Source organism: Natator depressus, chromosome 11, assembly GCF_965152275.1.
Source record: "Natator depressus isolate rNatDep1 chromosome 11, rNatDep2.hap1, whole genome shotgun sequence".
Taxonomy (NCBI): domain Eukaryota; kingdom Metazoa; phylum Chordata; order Testudines; family Cheloniidae; genus Natator; species Natator depressus.
In genome coordinates this window covers 36549975-36571696 of record NC_134244.1, presented here as the reverse complement: position 1 = coordinate 36571696, position 21722 = coordinate 36549975, and the positions used below count along the sequence as shown (strand labels likewise).

General features: G+C 43.0%; 2 protein-coding genes across 8 annotated transcripts in view; one reads left to right on the top strand and one right to left on the bottom strand.

The window, feature by feature from the left end:
- Positions 1–21722, bottom strand: part of LOC141995939 (uncharacterized) — a 181444-nt gene that overhangs the window by 60344 nt on the left and 99378 nt on the right. For 4 of the 7 annotated variants that reach the window (XM_074967490.1, XM_074967492.1, XM_074967489.1 and 1 more), the window contains one exon: positions 20691–21252. In XM_074967490.1, the coding sequence (XP_074823591.1) occupies positions 20831–21252 (422 nt within the window). In that variant the 3' untranslated portion in view covers positions 20691–20830. Of the gene's footprint in view, positions 1–10522; positions 10714–20690; positions 21253–21722 lie in introns of those variants that run through there. The other 3 variants (XR_012641444.1, XR_012641445.1, XR_012641443.1) reach the window with 1 other exon arrangement.
- The window catches only part of LOC141995938 (sodium channel protein type 2 subunit alpha-like), a 286439-nt gene that overhangs the window by 220843 nt on the left and 43874 nt on the right, over positions 1–21722 (top strand). The window contains exon 20 of the mRNA XM_074967488.1: positions 13830–13947. Within this exon, the coding sequence (XP_074823589.1) occupies positions 13830–13947 (118 nt within the window). The remainder of the gene's footprint in view (positions 1–13829; positions 13948–21722) is intronic.

Below are 21722 nucleotides of genomic sequence, written 5' to 3'. Positions count from 1 at the left end.
GAACCCCAAGGTCACCGCTCCGTGACGACTTCTGTGGCCTCAGCCACCTTTATCTTGCTATCGGTTATGATCTGGCCTCAGCACGTGCCCACACACCAATGCCTCTGACACCGGCACCGTCGTTGACTCCGGCACTGTATATGGAACCGACCCCGGCAATGTCCTCACACCGTCTTCCATGCCAGCACCATTGTCGACGTCAACTATGATGCAGGCACCGATTAGCACCGATAGCGGCGACAGGCCCTCCTTCTTCATCGGAGCCTACGAGCGGATGGGCACTGGCTCCATCGACTGTTCCTCCCATCGTGCCGATGGCCACGCCAACACTTGGTCCGGCATCTGCAGCTCTGGCACCGTCTGGCGCACCACGAGTATCAACTCTGCCCTGAGAGTCTAGGGACCCTCAGGGGGCGGATGGCAGGGAGCATCTGCTCCTTATAAACGCTTCCTCTTTGTCACCTGATGAAGCATTGGCAGATAAAGCCATAGTCCTAGAGCTTGAGGACAACAAGGTGCTGCAGAGGTTGCTGCATAGGGCTGCTCAGGGTCTGAGCATTAAGGCCGAGGAGGTAGTTGAGGAGGCTGATCCCATGGTGGACATCCTCACACCCTCAGGACTTTCCTGTATTGCCCTTCCACTCATTAAAACTATTGTGGACACACGAGACCCTGTGGCAGACCCCAGCTTCCTTGCCACCCACTGCCAAGCGCAATTAGAGGCGTTATTTCGTGCCTTCCAGAGGGTTCAAGCATTTATACTCTCACCCACCACCTGATTCTCTTGTTGTGGATGCTGCTAACCAGCGTGAGAGACAGGGCTTACAAGGGCCCTCCCCAAAAAACAGGGAGGCTAAGCGTCTAGACCTGGTTGGGAGAAAGGTGTATTTCACAGGGGATCTGCAACTCCATATCTCGAACCAACAGGCCATCATCACAGGTACCCGTATAACACAAGTGCAGCGATGGCCAAATTTACGGAGCTCCTCCCTTCGGACTCCCAAACCGAGTGTTTTGGCCTTGGTTGAGGAGAGGAAGCTAGTCTCCCAGGCTTCCCTCCAGGCCGCATTGGATGCTGCAGATGCCACGACTAGGGTCATAGCGACTGGGGTAGCCATGAGGAGGGGATCCTGGCTCCAACTCTCGGGGCTCTTACGAGGTCCAGTAGACCTCCCATTTGAGGGTGAGACTCTGTTTTCTGAAAAGAGAGACAAGAGGCTCCACAGCCTGAAAGACTCACGAGCCACCATCAAGTCGTTGGGCCTGCACACTCCCGCCACAGAGCGGAGACACTTCCTCCAGGTTTCCATCAGTGGAACCAACAGGATGGTTCTCAGAGGAGGAACAGGAGTGGCAGGAGGAGGGAACATCCAACCTCTGGCCAGGGCTCTGGCCAGCCCAAGCCGCCCTCTGGCCCTAAACCGGCCTTTTGAAGGTGCGGTTGAGGACAGTGCACCAGATCACAGACTGGATCTACCCCACCTTACCTTTTCCTCCCGACTGTCCCCTTTCTACTGTGCATGGTCCCGTATTACTTTGAACCACTGGGTGCTCTACACAGTAGAGAGGGGATACTCCATCCAATTCTGTGCCCTCCTGCCCTTCCACCCCCCTTCCCTGTCCCTCTTCAGAGACCCTTCTCATGAGCTCTACTCATTCAGGAGGTGCAGCTGCTTGTATTTCTAGGGACAGTGGAGGAGGTTCCTCTGGAGCACAGGGGCGAGGACTTCTATTCCTGATATTTCCTAATAATGAAAGCCAAAGGTGGCCTCAGGCCTATCCTGGACCTCCGAGAACTCAACAAGTTCATAAAGAAACTCAAGTTCTGCATGGTCTCCTTGTCCTCCATCATCCTCTCACTAGATCCAGCAGATTGGTATGCCACCCTCAACTTGAAAGATGCGTACTTTCACATCGCAATCACTCAGCCCCACAGGAAGTACCTCAGGTTTGTGGTCAATGGTACCCACTACCAATTTACTGTCCACCCGTTCGGCCTGTCAGCAGCACCTCGAGTATTCCCCAAGTGCATGGCAGTTGTTGCCGCGTTCTTGCGGAGGCACCAGGTACAGGTGTTCCCTTACTTGGACGACTGGCTGATCAAAGGCCACTACAGGACCCAAGTGGAAACTCAGGTCACACTTATCAGAGCCACCTTCGAGAGCCTGGGTCTCCTCCTACATGAAGCAAAATCGACTCTGTCTCCCATCCAGAGGATAGAGTTCATAGGGGCAGTACTGGACTCGACCCAAGCCAGGGCATACCTGCCACAGCTGAGGTTTCAGGCCCTCGACAACATAATCCAAGGCGTCATGCAGTTCCCCACCATTACAGCAAGAAACTGCCTGAAACTTCTTGGTTACATGGCTGCCCGTACCTACATGGTGCAACACGCCAAACTCAGGATTTGACCACTCCAGTCGTGGCTCACGTCAGTGTATTGCGCAGCCCGGGACAGTTTGGACAGGCTCGTGACCTTGCCTCGCCCGGTCCTCAACTCCCTCTGGTGGCGGATCGACGCTCAGGAGGTGTGCTAAGGGGTCCCCTTTGCTGCCCCACTGCCGTCTCTGTTGTTGATGACGGACGCATCAGACTTGGGCTAGGGAGCTCTCATTGGGAGACAGCAGGACTCAAGGGCTCTGGTCGCAGGCAGATCTACGTCTCCACATCAATGTCAGAGAGCTGAGAGGGGTGCGCCTGGCATGTCAGACATTCTGTCCTTACCTAACCAGACAATGCGTATCAGTCATGATGGACAATATGACAGCAATGTTCTATATCAACAAACAGAGGGGTGCATGCTCCTCTCCCCTGTGCCAAGAAGCCCTCATGCTGTGGGACTTTCAATTCACCTGCAGGCATCGTACCTCCCTGGGATTCAGAACAGGCTGGCGGACCACCTCAGCAGGTCATTCCACAGCCACGGGTGGTTCCTTTACCCGGATGTCGCAATTTCAGTGTTCCAGAGATGGAGGTTTCCTCTCATAGACCTCTTCACAACACGATGCAACAGGAAGTGCCAGCAATTTTGCTCCTTCCAAAATCATAGCCCGGGTTCCAGCACATATGCGTTCCTCCTCCACTGGGGAGGTTCTCGCCTATACACCTTTCCACCGATACCGCTTGTTCACAAGGTGTTGCTGAAGTTCCGTAGGGATCAAGCTCAGGTCATACTGATAGCAACAGCCTGGTCCCGTCAGCACTGGTACACATCCCTCCTAGACATGTCCGTGGGAGCCCCGATTACCTTGCCGCTCTGCCTGGACCTTCTTACACAGGATCACAGATGTCTCCAGCACCTAAACGTACAGTTGCTCCACCTCACTGCATGGAAGCTACATGGTTAAATCCATTGGAGCTTTCCTGCTCAGACCAAGTTAGACAGGTCCTCCTTGGCAGTAGGAAACCCTCTACGAGAGCCACGTACCTTGCCAAGTGGAAGAGATTTTCAATCTGGTCGGCTCAGCTCCATTCACCCCCGACACTAGCTTCAGTGCCACACATTCTGGACTGCCTCCTCCATCTGAAGCAGGAGGGTCTCTTGTCATCTTCTATCCGAGTGCACTTAGCCGCCATCTCGGCTTTCCACCCGGGCGTGCAGGGCCACTCGGTATTTGCTAATCCTATGGTCAGCCGATTCCTAAAGGGGCTCGACAGGTTATACCCTCACATCTGTCAGCCAGTCCCTGCCTGGGACCTCAGCTTGGTCCTTTCTAGACTCATGGGGCCTCCCTTTGAGCCTTTAGCAACATGCTCCCTGCTCTACCTCTCTTACAAGGTTGCGTTCCTGGTAGCAATAACCTCAGCCAGGAGGGTGTCTAAGCTCAGGGCCTTGACATCAGACCCTCCCTACACCATGTTCTATAAGTACCAGGGTCAGCTCAAGCCTCACCCTGCTTTCCTCCCAAAGGTTGTCTCACAGTTTCACATCAACCAGGACATTTTCCTCCCGGTTTTCTACCTTAAACCTCATTCCAGCGGCAGGGAGCAGAGACTCCACTCTCTGGATGACTGCAGGGTGCTGGTCTTTTACATCGAGAGAATGAAACTGTTGAGAAAGTCGGTCCAGTTGTTTGTGGCAGTGGTGGACAGGATGAAAGATCAGCTGGTTTCATCCCAGCCCATCTCGTCATGGATCGTGTCCTGTATCCGTGAGTGCTACTACCTGGCAGGCGTTCCCACACCTCCGATCACTACGCACTCTACCAGGGCGCAGGTTTCATCTACAGTGTTCCTGGCTCAGGTGACCACCCAGGAAATCTGCAGAGCGGCGACATGGTCCTCTATACGCATTTTCGCCGTGCACTATGCAATTATCCAGCAGGCCAGAGACAATGCAGCCTTCGGACGAGCAGTACTTCAATCAGTGGACAGCTCCGACCCCACCTCCTGAACTTGGCTTGGGAGTCACCTGATTGGAATGGACATGAACAAGTACTTGAAGAAGAAAAAATGATTACTCACTTCTCATAACTGTTGTTCTTCAAGATGTGTTGTTCATGTCCATTCCAATACCCTCCCTCCTATCCCTCTGTCGGAGTAGCCAGCAAGAAGGAACTGAGGGGGTGGCAGGTTGGTGGGGCTCTATATTGAGCGCCATAAAGCGCAACTCCAGGGGGCGCCCAGGCTGACCCAATGGATGCTGCTAGGGGAAAAATCTTCCGGCCACCGTGCGCGTGTGCGCGCACACACCTTATTGGAATGGACATGAACAACAAATCTCGAAGAACAACAGTTACAAGATGTTAGTAACTGTTTTTTCTGCCACCTTTACTTATGTTGATTAGTACCTTATTTAGCTATTAGGCTAATTGATGGAGTAAAGTACTGCTCCGTTTGAGTCAGGGTGGCAGATTCTGGATCTAAATAAATAAATGGATACACTTCTGTCACGTCTCTCCATTTGGTTTCAACAATTAGAGCCTGTGATAGCAGCTCAGTTTTTTAAGTAGGAGCAGCATTTTCCTCTGAAATGAGAGAGAGATGAATAAGTAAGAAAATATTCCAAGGATGAAAGAGCGAAAGAGGAGAGAATAAGAAAGGCATTCTAAGTGTTCCAATTCTGTCTCCACTTTGTAATAGAGTATAACCAGATACTTTTTTCTCTTGAGAAGTCCTTAGCATCGCTTATGGAACCCTGAGCATATATCTTTTTCCCATTTTAAGTAATCTCCTTTCCCCCACTACTCCAGTCACCATCCTCCTGATTAAGGAGGACTAGATCCAGCTCATTTGGAGCCAATTAGAAAAGCAGTTTAAGTGACTACAGCAGCATCAAATGAGAGAACCAAGGCACTCACTTGGACTAAGCATGTTTCCTTGGCAGCATTCCCAGTCCATATTTGCCTGAAGAGTGAGAGTCCTGCATGAATAATTGAGCTGCTTCCTCACACTTCACTGTGACTCCTTTTGAGAGCATTATGGTGACTAATTTGTTCGTTTTTTCCAAGCAGTATTTTTTTACTACTACGCATAAAATAGCATCTTTTTCCTGTTATCTTTTGTATAGCAATTGCTAGCTGTTACACATGTTCTTCAGCTTGGAATTTGGAAATTGTGTGAGGAATTTGCTTTTCTGAATATTTAAATGTGAACTATTCATAGATCCATAGATCTTCAGTATTTCACACGTTTTCTCATTTGCTGTTGCGTCTAAAGTGATCATCACTGACAGTTCTCCATTTACTAACTACCACACTTCAGTTGTTTCCCAGGGTGGATAAAATCATAATTAAAAATATTTTGTGATTTTTTTTTTAGTATTTAAATCTATTTAATTCAGATTTTTTATTTACACCATTTTTATTTCTTTACTTCTTTTTATATAGTCTTAATTGCCAAATTGGATATTTTGTAATTATCTTTAATTGTTTCTGAATTATTAGAATTTCAGATTTTACAGAGATTTATTTTTCTATGAAGAATTTTCACACTTAAAATGCACATATGTGCTGAAGAAAACATGTCCCAGCCTTATTGACATCCTTACTGTGAGAACAACACAAACTCGAGCACAAAATCGATAGGCAAAATCCCATATTTACACCCACACTCTTTTGATATATAAAAGAAGTCAAGACAGCTGAAATCCTTCAGTTAAGTTACACTCCTCCATGGGGCTGTGCTCCTAAATCACTTAGGAGTAAATCCAATAGGGACTTAGGTGCTGCTTCACTCAGCATTGGAGCGCCTAACTTTCAGGCACCTAGCCACCCGGTGGAATCCACAGCTCCAAGTTATGCACTTAGGCTCCTGGTACAATGCATAGGGAGGAATGGGTGCTTAAGAATGGGATCCACAAAAGCCAGCAAGCTGAGCAGGGAGCTGTCTAAACGAGCCAATTGCAGATGCTGAGGAGAGGGTTGAGGCCTAAGCCTTGCCACTGTCAAAGAGTTAGGTAAGTCAGGGCTGAAGGGAGGTGCCAGTCTCCATTAGGGAGTCACATGAATCCTCTGCTGAAGTTGGCATCCTAAGCTGTTCTTGGAAGAAAGGTGATAGTGCACATCTAACTCTGCGCAAAATGGCCCGGGGGGACCTAAGAGGAAGAGGAGGTAAGGAAAGGGACATACCCTCCCTTGTAGGCTTTATAGTTAGTGGGAGACTGGTGTTTGACACATTTCTCCCCCTCCCTCCCCATGCCTGATGTGGTAAAGGTATTTGAACTTGGGGTTCTCGCCTCTTAGGTGAGTACCCTAACCACTAGACTATAGAGTTAGTCTGACTCTCTGTGGCCTAATGCATATTTAACTAACTAGTTATATACAGTGGAACAGCATCAGCTGTAGAGACAGAGAGATCTGGGCCTTAGGCCCCAATCCTGCAAATACTTACACACATTAATTTTACTACTGTCAGTAGCATCAAATGATATCAATAGGACTGCCCATAGTAGTAAAATTAAGCACGTGCATAACAGTTTGCAGGAATAGAGGCTTAGGTGCTTTTGAAATATACATTTTAAAATCCTAACTTTAAGCTCCTATATTTGCAAATATTGGACTGTATATATATGACAGAATTCACAGTCACTTTGTTTTATTGAAAGTCTAAATAAATTTTCATTGTTAACTGTGAAGCAGTTTTGTTTTGAAGTGACACAGATTTTATGCCACAAAGCTTTTTTTTTTTTTTTTTTTTTTTTAGCAAAAATACAATTTTATACCTGGCTTTGCAAACCCGATGCATATAATTACCAGTAACTTTGAGTTCCGCGTATCTACTCATGTTATTAATGGGACTATTCATATGAGGAAAATGATATATCTGTTTGTTGTTTGTAGGATCAGGGTCTTAATTTTCAGTATTTTGGGTTTTCAAATAGCAGTTGTGTAAATTCAAAGAAGAGATTCTAAGAGCAGTTGCACTTAAAAAAATACTGCACTTTTTATGTCAATGTAAATTTTAATCTAAATTTGTAATGCCACAGATTTTCAAATTAATTTTGCAAAGGCTCAACCTGATTTAAATCAATGATTAAAAATAAAATCAAGTGATTTAGACTGCCTTGATTTAAACTGTTGCACCCTGTTGCTCCCTATTCTAAGGTAAGGGTAGAATTTCCAGTCTCTTGGAAACCACAGAACGATAACTATTTCTAAATGCTGACACTAATGGCAGCAGTTGTGTGAACAAACTTATAAAAATGAAGGATTCTTTAAAGCTTTTGATGTAAGGATATTAATCTGATTATTTAATTAGAAATCAGTTTAAACCTTTAATAAATAATCAGTTAGATTCTGTATGGGTTAACCACTGTCTCCTGTAAAAATTAGAATTCCTTCCAGACAACAAGAAAATTATACACAGATTTTCCTGACCCTTCTAATGTCTAGGCAAATGTTAAGAATTAACTGTGCTAAAATAGAGGACATAACCAATGTGTGAAATGTTCAGAATACTTGTCTTTATGGAATGGGAATATTAGCAAGAACTTGTGGAAACTAAGAGACATATGGATGTACGGTTTCTCATCATATAAGCTATTTCTCCATGCTAGGAACAGCAGGCAAAGTTAAAGGTTAAAGCATCAAGAAAAGGGGGGGTATATTTCAATACATGAAGGCTTTGTATGGTGTAATTTTGAGTAGGAGCATGGGAAGTAAAAGGACAAGAAAATTTTCTTCCCTTCCTCCCTTTTATGAACTAGAGAGAGCACATTGCTATTGAGCAGGATAACATCCTGGTAACTTCTAGTGGTATGTCCCCATGTATCTATAAACTTCTATATGGGCGGCAATATACTTCCTAGACGTCCTGGTTACAGCCATGTTCTGCAGAACCAGTTAGCCCTATGCAAAATCTGTAGATGGTAAAGCAATTTAGTTCAGTTATCAATCAGTACCAAAAGCTGGCTCTGTTTCCCCACACACTATAGGAAGGCTGTGCTCTTTTTTTTTACTTTATGTTGTTAGCGATTACAGTAGAACCTCAGAGTTATGAACACTTCAGAAATGGAGACAGGTTTCAGAGTGATAGCCGTGTTAGTCTGTATCAGCAAAAACAACGAGGAGTACTTGTGGCACCTTAGAGACTAACAAACTTATTTGGGCATAAGCTTTCGTGAGCTAAAACCCACTTCATCAGATGCATGGAGTGGAAAATACAGTAGGAAGATATATATGGATGGTACATGAAAAGATGGGGGTTGCATTACCAAGTGGGGGGTCAGTTCTAATGAGACAATTCAATTAAAGTAGGCTATTATCAACAGGAGGAAAAATCACTTTTGTAGTGGTAATCAGGGTGGCCCATTTCAAACAGTTGACAAGAATGTGTGAGTAACATTAGCCTGGGAAATTAGTTTTTAGTTTTTGAAGTGACCCATCCACTCCCAGTCTTTATCAGGCCTAATTTGATGGTGTCCTGCATGGCCCCAGAGTATGCCAACTTATTTATGGCTGACTTAGAACAACACTTTCTCAGCTCTTGTCCCCTAATGCGTCTACTCTACTTGCGCTACATTGATGACATCCTCATCATCTGGACCCATGGGAAGGAGGCCCTTGAGGAATTCCACCAGGATTTCAACAATTTCCACCCCACCATCAACTTCAGCCTGGACCAGTCCACACAAGACATCCACTTCCTGGACACTACAGTGCTAATAAGCGATGGTCACATAAACACCACCCTATACTGGAAACCTACTGACCGCTATACTTACCTACATGCCTCCAGCTTTCATCCAGACCACATCACACGATCCATTGTCTACAGCCAAGCTCTAAGATACAACCGCATTTGCTCCAATCCTTCAGACAGAGACAAACACCTACAGGATCTCTATCAAGTGTTCTTAAAACTACAGTACCCACCTGCTGAAGAGAAGAAACAGATTGACAGAGCTAGAAGGGCACCCAGAAGTCACCTACTACAGGACAGGCCCAACAGAAAGTGACAGAACGCCACTAGCCGTCACGCTCAGCCCCCAACTAAAACCTCTCCAGCGCATCATCAAGGATTTACCAGCTATCCTGAAGGACGATCCCTCACTCTCGGACCTTGGGGGACAGGCCTGTCCTCGCTTACAGACAGCCCCCCAACCTGCAGCAAATACTCACCAGTAACTACACACCACACCACACCACACAACAAAAACACTAACCCAGAAACCTATCCCTGCAGCAACTCCCGTTGCCAACCCTGTCCACATATCTATTCAAGGGACACCATCGTAGGACCTAACCACATCAGCCACACCATACGGGGCTCATTCACCTGCACATCTACCAATGTGATATATGCCATCATGTGCCAGCAATGCCCCTCTGCCATGTACATTGGCCAAACCGGACAGTCTCTACACCGAAGAATAAATGGACGCAAATGAGACATCAAGAATTATAACATTCAAAAACCAGTTGGAGAACACTTCAACCTCCCTGGACACTCAAAAACAGGCTTAAAAGTGGCAATTCTTCAACAACAGAAACTTCAAAAACAGACTCCTACGAGAAACTGCAGAACTGGAATTAATTTGCAAACTGGACACCATCAAATTAGGCCTGAATAAAGACTGGGAGTGGATGGGTACCTACAAAAACTAAAAACTAATTTCCCCATGCTAATTTCCCCCTACTGTTACTCACACCTTCTTGTCAACTGTTTGAAATGGGCCACCCAGATTACCACTACAAAAGTGATTTTCCTTCTTTTGATAATAGCCCACTTTAATTGAATTGTCTCATTAGAACTGCCCCCCCGACTTGGTAAGGCAACTCCCATCTTTTCATGTACTGTGTATATATATCTTCATACTGTATTTTCCACTCCATGTATCTGATGAAGTGGGTTTTAGCCCATATACATATGCTAGTCTCTAAGGTGCCACAAGTACACCTCGTTGTTTCAGAAATGGAGGTTATTCATAACTCTGAAATGCTCTTACCTCTGAATAAACATTCTAGTGTTTCAAAAGTTTACAATTGAACATTGACTTAATACAACTTTGAAACTTTACGGAAGAAAAATGCTGCTTTAATCGTCTTAATTTAAATGAAACAATCAGAATCAGTTTCCTTACCTTTTCAAATCTTTTTTTAAACTTTCCCTTTATTTTTTAGTACTTTACGTTGAACACAGTACTGTACTGTCTTTGGTGGGGTTTTTTTCTTTTTTTTTCCCGTCTTTGCTGCTGCCTCATTGTGTACTTCAGGTTCCAAATGAGGTGTGTAGTTGACTGGTCAGTTCGTAACTACTGCAGTGGTTGTATCGCTGAGAAATGCAGTCATAACATAAGGGATTTCATTATTAATTAGATACATCATATTTTATTGCTTTTACTTCTTTTATAACAAATACAGTAATCAGACACGATTATCCCGCCCTCTCCCCCTCAGAAAGGAAAGCAAGCCATAAAACCCTCTGTGATGCAAAAACAGTTTATACCAATACTTATTACATAGAAATAAAGTACTTTGAATATAATGTAAATCAAGAAACATTCCAGATTTAAGTAGTAACCTCTAGGATTAAGTTATCATAAATTAAACTCAAATATCATATACGCAGATTTATTTTTGTAATTATGATTATTTGTCTTATCCTGTGTTAATTCAGGCTCTCAAGCATCATCTATTTTGAATTCAACATTATCTATTAATGTAGCTAAATGAGCAACTCACAGTTCAGGTGACAGGAAACTATTTTATGTTATAATTATTTTCTACTATATGGTACGAATAGGTAATATACTATGACAACTCAATAGCGTGTTTCTTTTTTGTTTTACTTTTTGCTTTTTTAAAATAATAAATCAGTACTTTTGAAGACTTAATTTGTTTTATAATCCGGTTCATAATTTTGGTTTACCCTGTCATTGCTTCAGCATTTTGCTATATAAATGCTATCCATGATGGAATGATGAAAGTAAAAGCTTAATGTAATACTGTAGTGTACAGAAACGGTATTTTCTTCAGTTTCAGAAATGTTGTGGGCAAAAAGTTGATATTGATGCTGCTTGCTTGCAATTTTTTAAATTAATACTCATACAAAAATTTGAAATAGGCTACATTATATATAAATATTATTAGTTTAGAGGCAATATTCCAGATATTCAGATTGTATATAAAGAGTAAATTAGGAAATAACTAGTTCAATTATGTTAATAAAAGCTATCACAATAGCTTGCCCTATACCCTGTCATTAAGTTCTTTATATCTTCTCTCACAAATACAACAAAGTTACTTTTCCAAGCTATAGAAAAACAATATATTGACAAAGGTTTGGGGTATCCCCTTACATCTTCGTAAAATCAGGATTCTACTGAACATACCCCAGACACAGAATTAAAATAACATTCTACTGTCTGAGCAGCTCACACTTTTATGTGAATCCAGATATTGACAATTAAATAGTCTAATGTTGTAACTTAATTACATCTGTTAAAAACACAACTATCCTTCAATACCTAGAGATTATACTATTTCCATAGTTTGTTTGAATTAATGTATAAATATAATTTGCTTGCTACTTCTGTTTTCACACATGATTTTTTTTTTAAATCACCTTTAATTGGAATAATGCCTCTAACTGTTCTGTTGGCACTACTGAGGTATAGAAAGTATCTCTTAATAATGCAAGTCTGCGTTCATTAATATTAGTTCCATACAACTGACTTTTTGTTGTACTAAGTGTGCTTACATCATTCCCTACATACAGTTAGCTATGTATCAGTGCAGCCATTACTGATGTTATATACTACATGGTAATAACATTGTAATAAGCCAGAGAATGATGTGATGAAAACTACTTTGATTTAGTTTGGTACTCAGACTTGTCTAAGGTTAACTATACAGTACAGCTCCATGCTTTTTTTAAATTATCAGGATACAGACTTTGATTACTTCGGCCAAGTGATCTTGCAATAATGGGGAACACCAAATAAATTCAGACATTTCTTTATATTACAGTTTAATTTAGTACTTCGGTAGTTGTGTGTTAGCTGTTCTATATGTGTGTGTGTGTGTATATATATGTGTGTGTATATATATGTATATGAAATATATTGATACATATATATCTGTATGTTGACAGGACAGGTATGAGCACCAGAGTAACCAGTAGTTTCAAAATGCACAGGAAAACACACGTGCATTAGCAAAAGAGAATGTAAAATAATGGCTATTGAAATTAAATTAACATGCTTTTTTTTTCCTTTCTGAAATTTCAGAAATCTGAAAGGTATTGTTGAAAAAGCATAATATATGTTTACATGTCAATGGTTGCAGGTTATGAAAAATTTTTAAATTAAGAATTGTCAATTCATATTTTTCTATTTGTGCAAATCTTTCTGTGCGGCTTCTTTTGGTTCGGTCATAGTGCTGGAAAAAACAGATGTGCCATTCACAGTATAATCTGTATTATAGTCAGAGTGGGAGAATAATTTGAATAATTAAAATACTCTTTTAATATTATTGAAGCTTAATTTCAGTTTTATAAGTTGCTTATCTTAGTGCCCAAATTACATGTCTGCATGCCCAATATAAAGTGTTTCCACTGGGGGAAATTGTGCTGTTTCTAATTTTGTGACCTCATTTACAGTATTATTAAGGCAAATTGACACAGTATCTTCTATAAAATGGAGAGGTCAATGGTAATTCTAATCCATTTATAAATCTTTTGTCACATAAATCCGAACTACTTAGCTGCATCAGCCTGATGTTCAAGAAATAGCAGAAAACCTAGAGTAAAAAAATCATATATTTAATTTTTTCCTTTTATATTATTAAAAACTTTTTTTTAAATGGTTCCTGCCAGAAAAAACAAACAAACCATAACAACAAAAACTTTTTAAAAATACCAGATTTTTCTGGAGAACAATTTTATCCTGATGGTTGGCAACCATCAGGATCTTCAGTGTTATGGTTGAAGAGGCTGGTATGATGAAAGCTGCTCTCATCTTTAGGTTCCTAAATGATCCTGAAGCGCACAGTGTAATTTGTACTGATACAAAATGCAATAGGAGAAAAATATAGTAAGAAAACAATAGCAAATGACAAATCTCAAATGGACTTTGTATTAGAAAGGCCACTCAGTAAAAATACAGAGTTTGGTTAAAAAAAAAAAAAATTCCTTACTATTTTTACTCCAAACATTTTATAATTCCATGTGATAACTGAAATAGCATGCCCTAGGGTTTACAGTTATAAAGATGCATCGTTTGCACACTTGTGGAGTGCTGACTGTGTTGGGTGGGGGTATGTATCTTTGGCCACATACACCAATGTTTGTTATTCCTTGCACATAGTGTTGCATGCTTAATATTAATTACAATTCAAAATAAATATGCTGATAAAAATAAAGTCTATATTCTGGGCTTTCATTTGCAGAAATTAAATATTTACAGCTCATCTGAAGGTAGTACAATTGATATAACTTCCCTTGGAGAAGAAAAAGCAGATGTTGACTCTGAAGAAGCACTAGAACCAAAGGCCTGTTTTGCAGAAGGTATGGAAAGAACATTTTGGTGTATCAATTCCCATTAGTGCAGGCTGCTACAGTGTTATAGTCCAGGCTTAAATTAGGCTAGATGACAAGGGGTTGTAGACTCCAACCCCCAAATAAAGAGGGTTCTATGGTGAGCCGTCTGACGGTAAGAGGATATTCTAAAAGTATAAGCAACCTAAGGCCCTGACCCTACAATAATCTATACTTTGACTTAAATTTACACATTGTTAACAGTCACATTGAACTCAATGTGACTGTTCCTGGTATATAAAGTTAAGCATATGCATAGTCTTTCCAGGATCAAGGCCTAAGACTTTAAATTTTGTAACAAATAAGAGACCCAGTCATGCAAACTCTCACTCATGTAAATAGTCCCTTTGATGTCAAATGGAGTACTCATATGAGTAAAAACTGCAGGATCAAGCCCTTCAGCCTTGTTTCTTGCAAAGAAGCCTACCCACACGTTCATATCCTATTGATTCTAATGGAACTCTGTTTGGGTGTATTCTTTTGCAGGATTGGGCCCTAATGAAATCCCACAATGCATAATTCAAATTTTGTATGTTATCTTACAATATTTTACCATCTTTTTGATTTCTGATGAGTATATTTTGGGACTACATTTTAATCTTTAATTTATGACTAAAACCCTTTTTAGCACTCTTGACATAGTTTCATTCATGTTGGGTCAATATGAAACTTGTTGAAGGTCCTGCCCGGTCCTCTTGATCCATTAATAATATTTCAAAAATAAAATAAATGGAAATGTTTAAAATGGTACTGGTTATTCTTTTCTGACATTCTAATTACAGTTTTCTAAATTATGCCCATTTTATAAAAACCTACTTTTACCAGAAAAGGTAGATTTAAATTATTGGAGACAGGGGAGGGATTGAGGCAAAGAAAGTTAAGTCCATAAACTTCAAAGGGCCAAATTAGGAAAATCTGAACATTCAGAAATTTTGAGATGTCAAAAAGGTGATATTTTGGAATTTCATTTGTATAGCACCGTAAATGTACACACTGCTTAACAATGTGAAAAATCTGATAATAAAAATATGGAGTTCTTATAGAGAGCTTTTATCAGTAGAGCTCAAAGCACTTTATAAAGAAGGTTAGTATTATTATCCCCATGTTCACAAACACAAAGGACAAAATCTATACAGCCTAGGCCTAGTTTCCAAAAAGTTTGAAAGGCATCTTCAATGTAAGTTTTCACCATTTCACTTTGGACAATTTTTGCACTTCTATTTTTCTACAAAATTAAAATGTTTCATAACAACGTTGAAGCTTTTAAGATAGAACTTCAAATCAACATTTGGCTCAGATTAGGTCCCTTGTGACTTAGAATTGTTCTCATTTTTGTGTGAAAATGGACCCATTTTCAAGAAGAAAAAATTACAAACCATAAATATTTTTGCAACTCAGGACCATTTTCAAATTCTTAATGGAATGCAAAAAAACCCACTAAATTTTTGAGTATTTCACATTTCATTACAAATAGTTTTATCTAAATGCATGATATGCATTGCTGTCAAGGATGTAACCAACTTTTAGTTAACTAGGCATTTTGAATAACTCAAGATGAGATTATTGGGGCTGTAAAGTATATGCTCTTGGTCATTCCAGTAAAAGTTGTAGGAGTATATAGTATTTTTATGTGAGCTGATGAAATACAGTATAGTCTATGTGGAGGGCCCTACCAAATTCGTGGCCATGAAAAATGCGTCACAGACTGTGAAATCTGGTCTTTTGTGTACTTTTACTCTATACTATACATAATTTCATGGGAGAGACCAGCATTTCTCTCACTGGGGGTTCTCACCCAAAAGGGAGTTGCAGGGAGGTTGCGGTATTGCCACCCTTACTTCTTCGCTGCCTTCAGAGCTGGGTGGCCAGAGAGCGGCAGCTGTTGGCTGAGTGCCAGGCCCTCTCAGAGGTCCAGAGAGGCCAGGGCCGCTTCCAGCTTTTGAGGCCCCTAGCCATAATAAAAATGAAAAATATATTGACCCATGAAAACAAAATAAGGCACCAAAAAAAGAGAGACACGTAATTTGAATTTTTTTTTATTTAACAAATGCTTTTCTAGCCTTTTTTTGTGCAAGTGCACTAATTGAGGAAAAATCTAGGTTTCGTGCAATGTCACAGTTGATATTAAGCATGGTGAGCCCATTCAAACGCTCTTGTCCCATAGTTGAACAGTGATAGTTCTTCACCTGCTTCAACACATTGAAAGTGCATTCACCCAAAGCCACTGATGCAGGCAAACTGACAAAAATATGCAATGCAAGTGTCTAAATTTGAGGCCCCCTTTGAGCTTGAGGCCCAGGCCAAATGGCCCTCCTGGCTCCCCCTCTGATTGGCCCTGCTGAGCACCTAGCTCTGAAGGCAGCAATACCATACCATACCATACCATGCCATCCTTACTTCTGTGCTGCTGTCTTCAGAGCTGGGCGGCCAGAGAGGATCAGCTGCTGACTGAGGGCCCAGCTCTGAAGGCAGCAGTGCCGAAGTAAGGGTGGCAATACCCTACCATACCATCCTTACCTCAGCACTATTGCTGGCAGTGGCTCTGCCTTCAGAGCTGGATTCCCAATCAGCAGCCACCGCTCTCTGGCCGCCCAACTCTGAAGGCAGTACCACCATCGGCAGCAGTGCAGAAGTAAGGGTAACAATACCGCAACCCCCCCTATAATAACCATGTGGACCCCCCCACACACACACACAACTCCTTTTTGGGCCAGGATTCCTCCAATTACAACACCATGAAATTTCAGATTTAAATATCTGAAATCATGAAATTGACGATTTTTAAAATCCTATGACCATGGAATTGACCAAAATGGACGGTGAATTTGGTAGGGCCCTATCTATGTGTAACAGATTGTCGTGGGAACAAATGACACTCCAGGGAGAGCTAGGATTTTACCTCTGGGGTCATTAAAATGTTTTAAGATATTTTATGTTTGACTCATCTCTGAAAAAGAATGGGAAAAGTGTTAGTGACCAAGTGGGCATGAAAGCTCTTGGGCTCTGCTAGAATATGAAATTCGCACAACTAAATCCTTCAGACCTCATAATGAAAACAGAGCTTTCCAAGGTGGAAGTGGACTATACAGATCAGTGGTTCCTAAACTTTTTACTAAGGTAACGCACCAACTGCATTTTGTCTTCTTTTGCAACCCACTCAGGGTCCAAACTGGGTGGGCAAAAATCATAGGCGTGGTGACCCCATGCAGAGATCTTAAAGCTCAGAGCAGGAAGCTGGGCCCACTCTCACTAATCAACTCCATACAAACACTCCACGGCCTCCTCTCCACACCAGCCCTATGATCTAGAACCTTCCTGTGACTGGGTCAGGAGCACCATCTGGGACATATTACTATAGGTGGTTCTTACAAACCTATATTGCATGAAAAGTTTACTTTTGTTCTAATCAGAATATTTATTGTTTTTCTCATCATATTTATTTGGGAAATTAGTATATTTTCCCAAACTTGTCTTGGGTAGAACCAGTAAGACAATATAAATTGTTAAAAACTGTATACAGAATAAATAATTATCGTAGTCGTAAATTGCGCCTTTAATACACCCTATTTGTTAAATCCTGTAGAACACTTTTCCTTTATTTTGACACATTAATAAGTGTTCCAAGTTATAGAGTAACAGCCGTGTTAGTCTGTATTCGCAAAAAGAAAAGGAGTACTTGTGGCACCTTAGAGACTAACCAATTTATTTGAGCATAAGCTTTCGTGAGCTACAGCTCACTTCATCGGATGCATAGTTATGTTATCTATAACTTAAGTGCCGGCAATATGCTTATTGCTGTACAAGGCAAAAAAGTCTTTGCCCTAAGGAGTTTCTATTCCAAAAGACAGACACAAATAAATTAAGATGCACTGCGAGACCCAGAGGATAGTTTTTAAACTGGAGGAAAGGGATTTCCTCAGTCTTTTTATCTTGCCTACTCTTGAGATGTCAGTCTTAGGCTTGATGATTTCGTATACAGTTTTTATCAATTTATATTGTCTTACTGGTTCTACCCAAGACAAGTTTGGGAAAATATACTAATTACTAATTAGGTTGAATTTATAGAAGTCAGTTTATTAGATATCATTTTTATATAGTCGATTGTGTGTGTCCCCACACAAAATGCTTTAAGTGCATTAACTCGGCAGAGTGCTTCCACAGTACCCAGGCTAGTGTCGACTTCCGGAGCGTTGCACTTTGGGTAGCTATCCCACAGTTCCCGCAGTCTCCACCACCCATTGGAATTCTGGGTTGAGATCCCAATGCCTAATGGGACAAAAACATGTCGCGGGTGGTTCTGGGTACATGTCAACAGGCCCTCCCTCCCTCCGTGAAAGCAACGGCAGACAATCGTTTCACGCCTTTTTTCCTGAGTCACCTGTGCAGACACCATACCATGGCAAGCATGGAGCCCACTCAGCTCACTGTCACCGTACATCTCCCGGGTGCTGGCAGACACGGTACTGCATTGCTACACAGCAGCAACCTATTGCCTTGTGGCAGCAGACGGTGCAATAGGCCTGATAACCATCATCATCATGTCCGAGGTGCTCCTGGCTGCCTCGGTAAGGTCAGTCAGGAGCGCCTGGGCAGACATGGGCGCAGGGACTAAAATAGGAGTGGCTCGACCGGGTCATTCTCTTTAGTCCTGCTGGCAGTTCTATTGTACCGTCTTCTGGCGATCAGCCAGGAGATGAGGATGGCTAGCAGTCCTACTGCACCGTCCGCTGCCAGCCAAAGATGTAAAAGATAGATGGAGTGGATCAAAACAAGAAATAAACCAGATTTGTTTTGTATTCATTTGCTTCCCCCTCCCTCCCTCCCTGAAATCAACAGCCGACAATCGTTTCGATGAGGTCTATTGGGGCACCTTGAAAAGTTTAATGGAGACTCAGTCCTGCCTGAAATACCGGGGGGAGGGATAGCTCAGTGGTTTGAGCATTGGCCTGCTAACCCCAGGTTTTTGAGTTCAAACCTTGAGGGGGCCATTCTGTGTGACAGTTGTTTTTGTTTCTCCTTGATGTAAAGCCACCCCCTTTGTTGATTTTAATTCCCTGTAAGCCATGTCGTCAGTCGCCCCTCCCTCCGACAGAGCAACGGCAGACAATCGTTCCGTGCCTTTTTTCTATGCAGACGCCATACCATGGCAAGCATGGAGCCTGCTCAGATCACCTTGGGAATTAGGAGCACATTAAACACCACGTGCATTATCCAGCAGTATATGCAGAACCAGAACCTGGCAAAGAGAAACCAGGCGAGTAGGCGACATCAGCACAGCGACAAGAGTGATAAGGACATGGACACAGACTTCTCTCAAAGCACGGGCCCTGGCAATGTGGGCATCATGGTGCTAATGGGGCAGGTTCATGCGGTGGAACGCCGATTCTGGTCCCAGGAAACAAGCACAGGCTGATGGGACCGCATAGTGTTGCAGGTCTGGGATGATTTCCAGTGGCTGCGAAACTTTCGCATGCGTAAGGGCACTTTCATGGAACTTTGTGATTTGCTTTCACCTGCCCTGAGGCGCAAGAATACCAAGATGAGAGCAGCCTCACAGTTGAGAAGTGAGTGGCAATAGCCCTGTGGAAGCTTGCAACTCCAGACACCTACTGGTCAGTCGGGAATCAATTTGGAGTGGGCAAATCTACTGTGGGGGCTGCTGTGATACAAGTAGCCAACGCAAGCAAAGATCTGCTGATATGAAGGGTAGTGACCCTGGGAAATGTGCAGGTCATAGTGGATGGCTTTGCTGCAATGGGATTCCCTAACTGTGGTGGGGCCATAGACAGAACCCATATCCCTATCTTGGCACCGGAGCACCAAGCCAGCGAGTACATAAACCGCAAGGGGTACTTTTCAATAGTGCTGCAAGCTCTGGTGGATCACAAGGGACGTTTCACCAACATCAACGTGGGATGGCCGGGAAAGGTACATGACGCTTGCATCTTCAGGAACTCTGGTCAGTTTCAAAAGCTGCAGGAAGGGACTTTATTCCCAGACTAGAAAATACCCGTTGGGGATGTTGAAATGCCTACAGTTATCCTTGGGGACTCAGCCTACCCCTTAATGTCATGGCTCATGAAGCCATACACAGGCAGCCTGGACAGTAGTCAGGAGCTGTTCAACTACAGGCTGAGCAAGTGCAGAATGGTGGTAGAATGTGCATTTGGATGGTTAAAAGCGCGCTGGCAGAGTTTACTGACTCGGTTAGACCTCAGTGAAACCAATATTCCCACTCTTATTACTGGTTTCAGAGTAGCAGCCGTGTTAGTCTATATTCGCAAAAAGAAAAGGAGCTACAAATACTCCTTTTCTTTTTACTGTTATTACTGCTTGCTGTGCGCTCCACAATATCTGTGAGAGTAAGGGGGAGACATTTATGGCGGGGTGGGAGGTTGAGGCAAATCGCCTGGCCGCTGGTTACGCACAGCCAGACACCAGGGCAGTTAGAAGAGCACAGGAGGGTGTGGTGCGCATCAGAGAAGCTTTGAAAACCAGTTTCATGACTGGCCAGGCTACGGAGTGACAGTTCTGTTTGTTTGTCCTCGATGAAACCCCCTGCCCCTTGGTTCACTCTGCTTCCCTGTAAGCTAACCACCCTCCCCTCCTCCCTTCGATCACCGCTTGCAGAAGCAATAAAAGTCATTGTTGCTTCACATTCATGCATTCTTTATTAATTCATCACACAAATGGGGGGATAACTGCCAAGGTAGCCCGGGAGGGGTGGGGGAGGAGGGAAGGACAAGGCAACACCACACTTTAAAAGTTTAAAACTTTAAAACTTATTGAATACCAGCCTTCTGTTGCTTGGGCAGTCCTCTGGGGTGGAGTGGCTGGATGGCAGGAGGCCCCCTCACCGTGTTCTTGGGCGTCTGGCTGAGGAGGCTATGGAACTTGGGGAGGATGGCGGTTGGTTACACAGAGGCTGTAGAGGCGGTCTGTGCTCCAGCTGCCTTTCCTGCAGCTCAACCATACGCTGGAGCATATTAGTTTGATCCTCCAGCAGCCTCAGCATTGAATCCTGCCTCCTCTCATCACGCTGCCGCCACCTTTCAGCTTCAGCCCTCTCTTCAGCCCTCCACCTCTCCTCCCGGTCATTTTGTGCTTTCCTGCACTCTGACATTGTCTGCCTCCACGCATTCGTCTGTGCTCTGTCAGTGTGGGAGGACAGCATGAGCTCAAAGAACATTTCATCGCGAGTGCGGTTTTTTCGCCTTCTGATCTTTGCTAGCCCCTGGGAAGGAGGAGATCCTGTGATCCTTGAAACACATGCAGCTGGTAGAGGAAAAAAAAAGGGACAGTGGTATTTAAAAAAACACATTTTATAGAATAATGGGTACACGCTTTCACGGTAAACCTTGCTGTTAACATTACATAAATAGCACATGTGCTTTTGTTACAAGGTCACATTTTGCCTCCCCCCACCATGTGGCTAACCCACCTCCCCATGGCTAACAGCGGGGAACATTTCTGTTCAGCCACAGGCAAACAGCCCAGCAGGAACAGGTACCTCTGAATGTCCCCTTAAGAAAAGCATCCTATTTCAACCAGGTGACCATGAATGGTATCACTTTCCTGAGGTTAACACAGAAAGATAAAGAACGGATGTTGTTTGACGCCAGCAAACATACACTGCAATGCTTTGTTCTGCAGTGATTCCCGACTATGTGCTACTGGCCTGGCGTGGTAAAGTGTCCTACCATGGTGGACGAAATAAGGCTGCCCTCCCCAGAAACCTTTTGCAA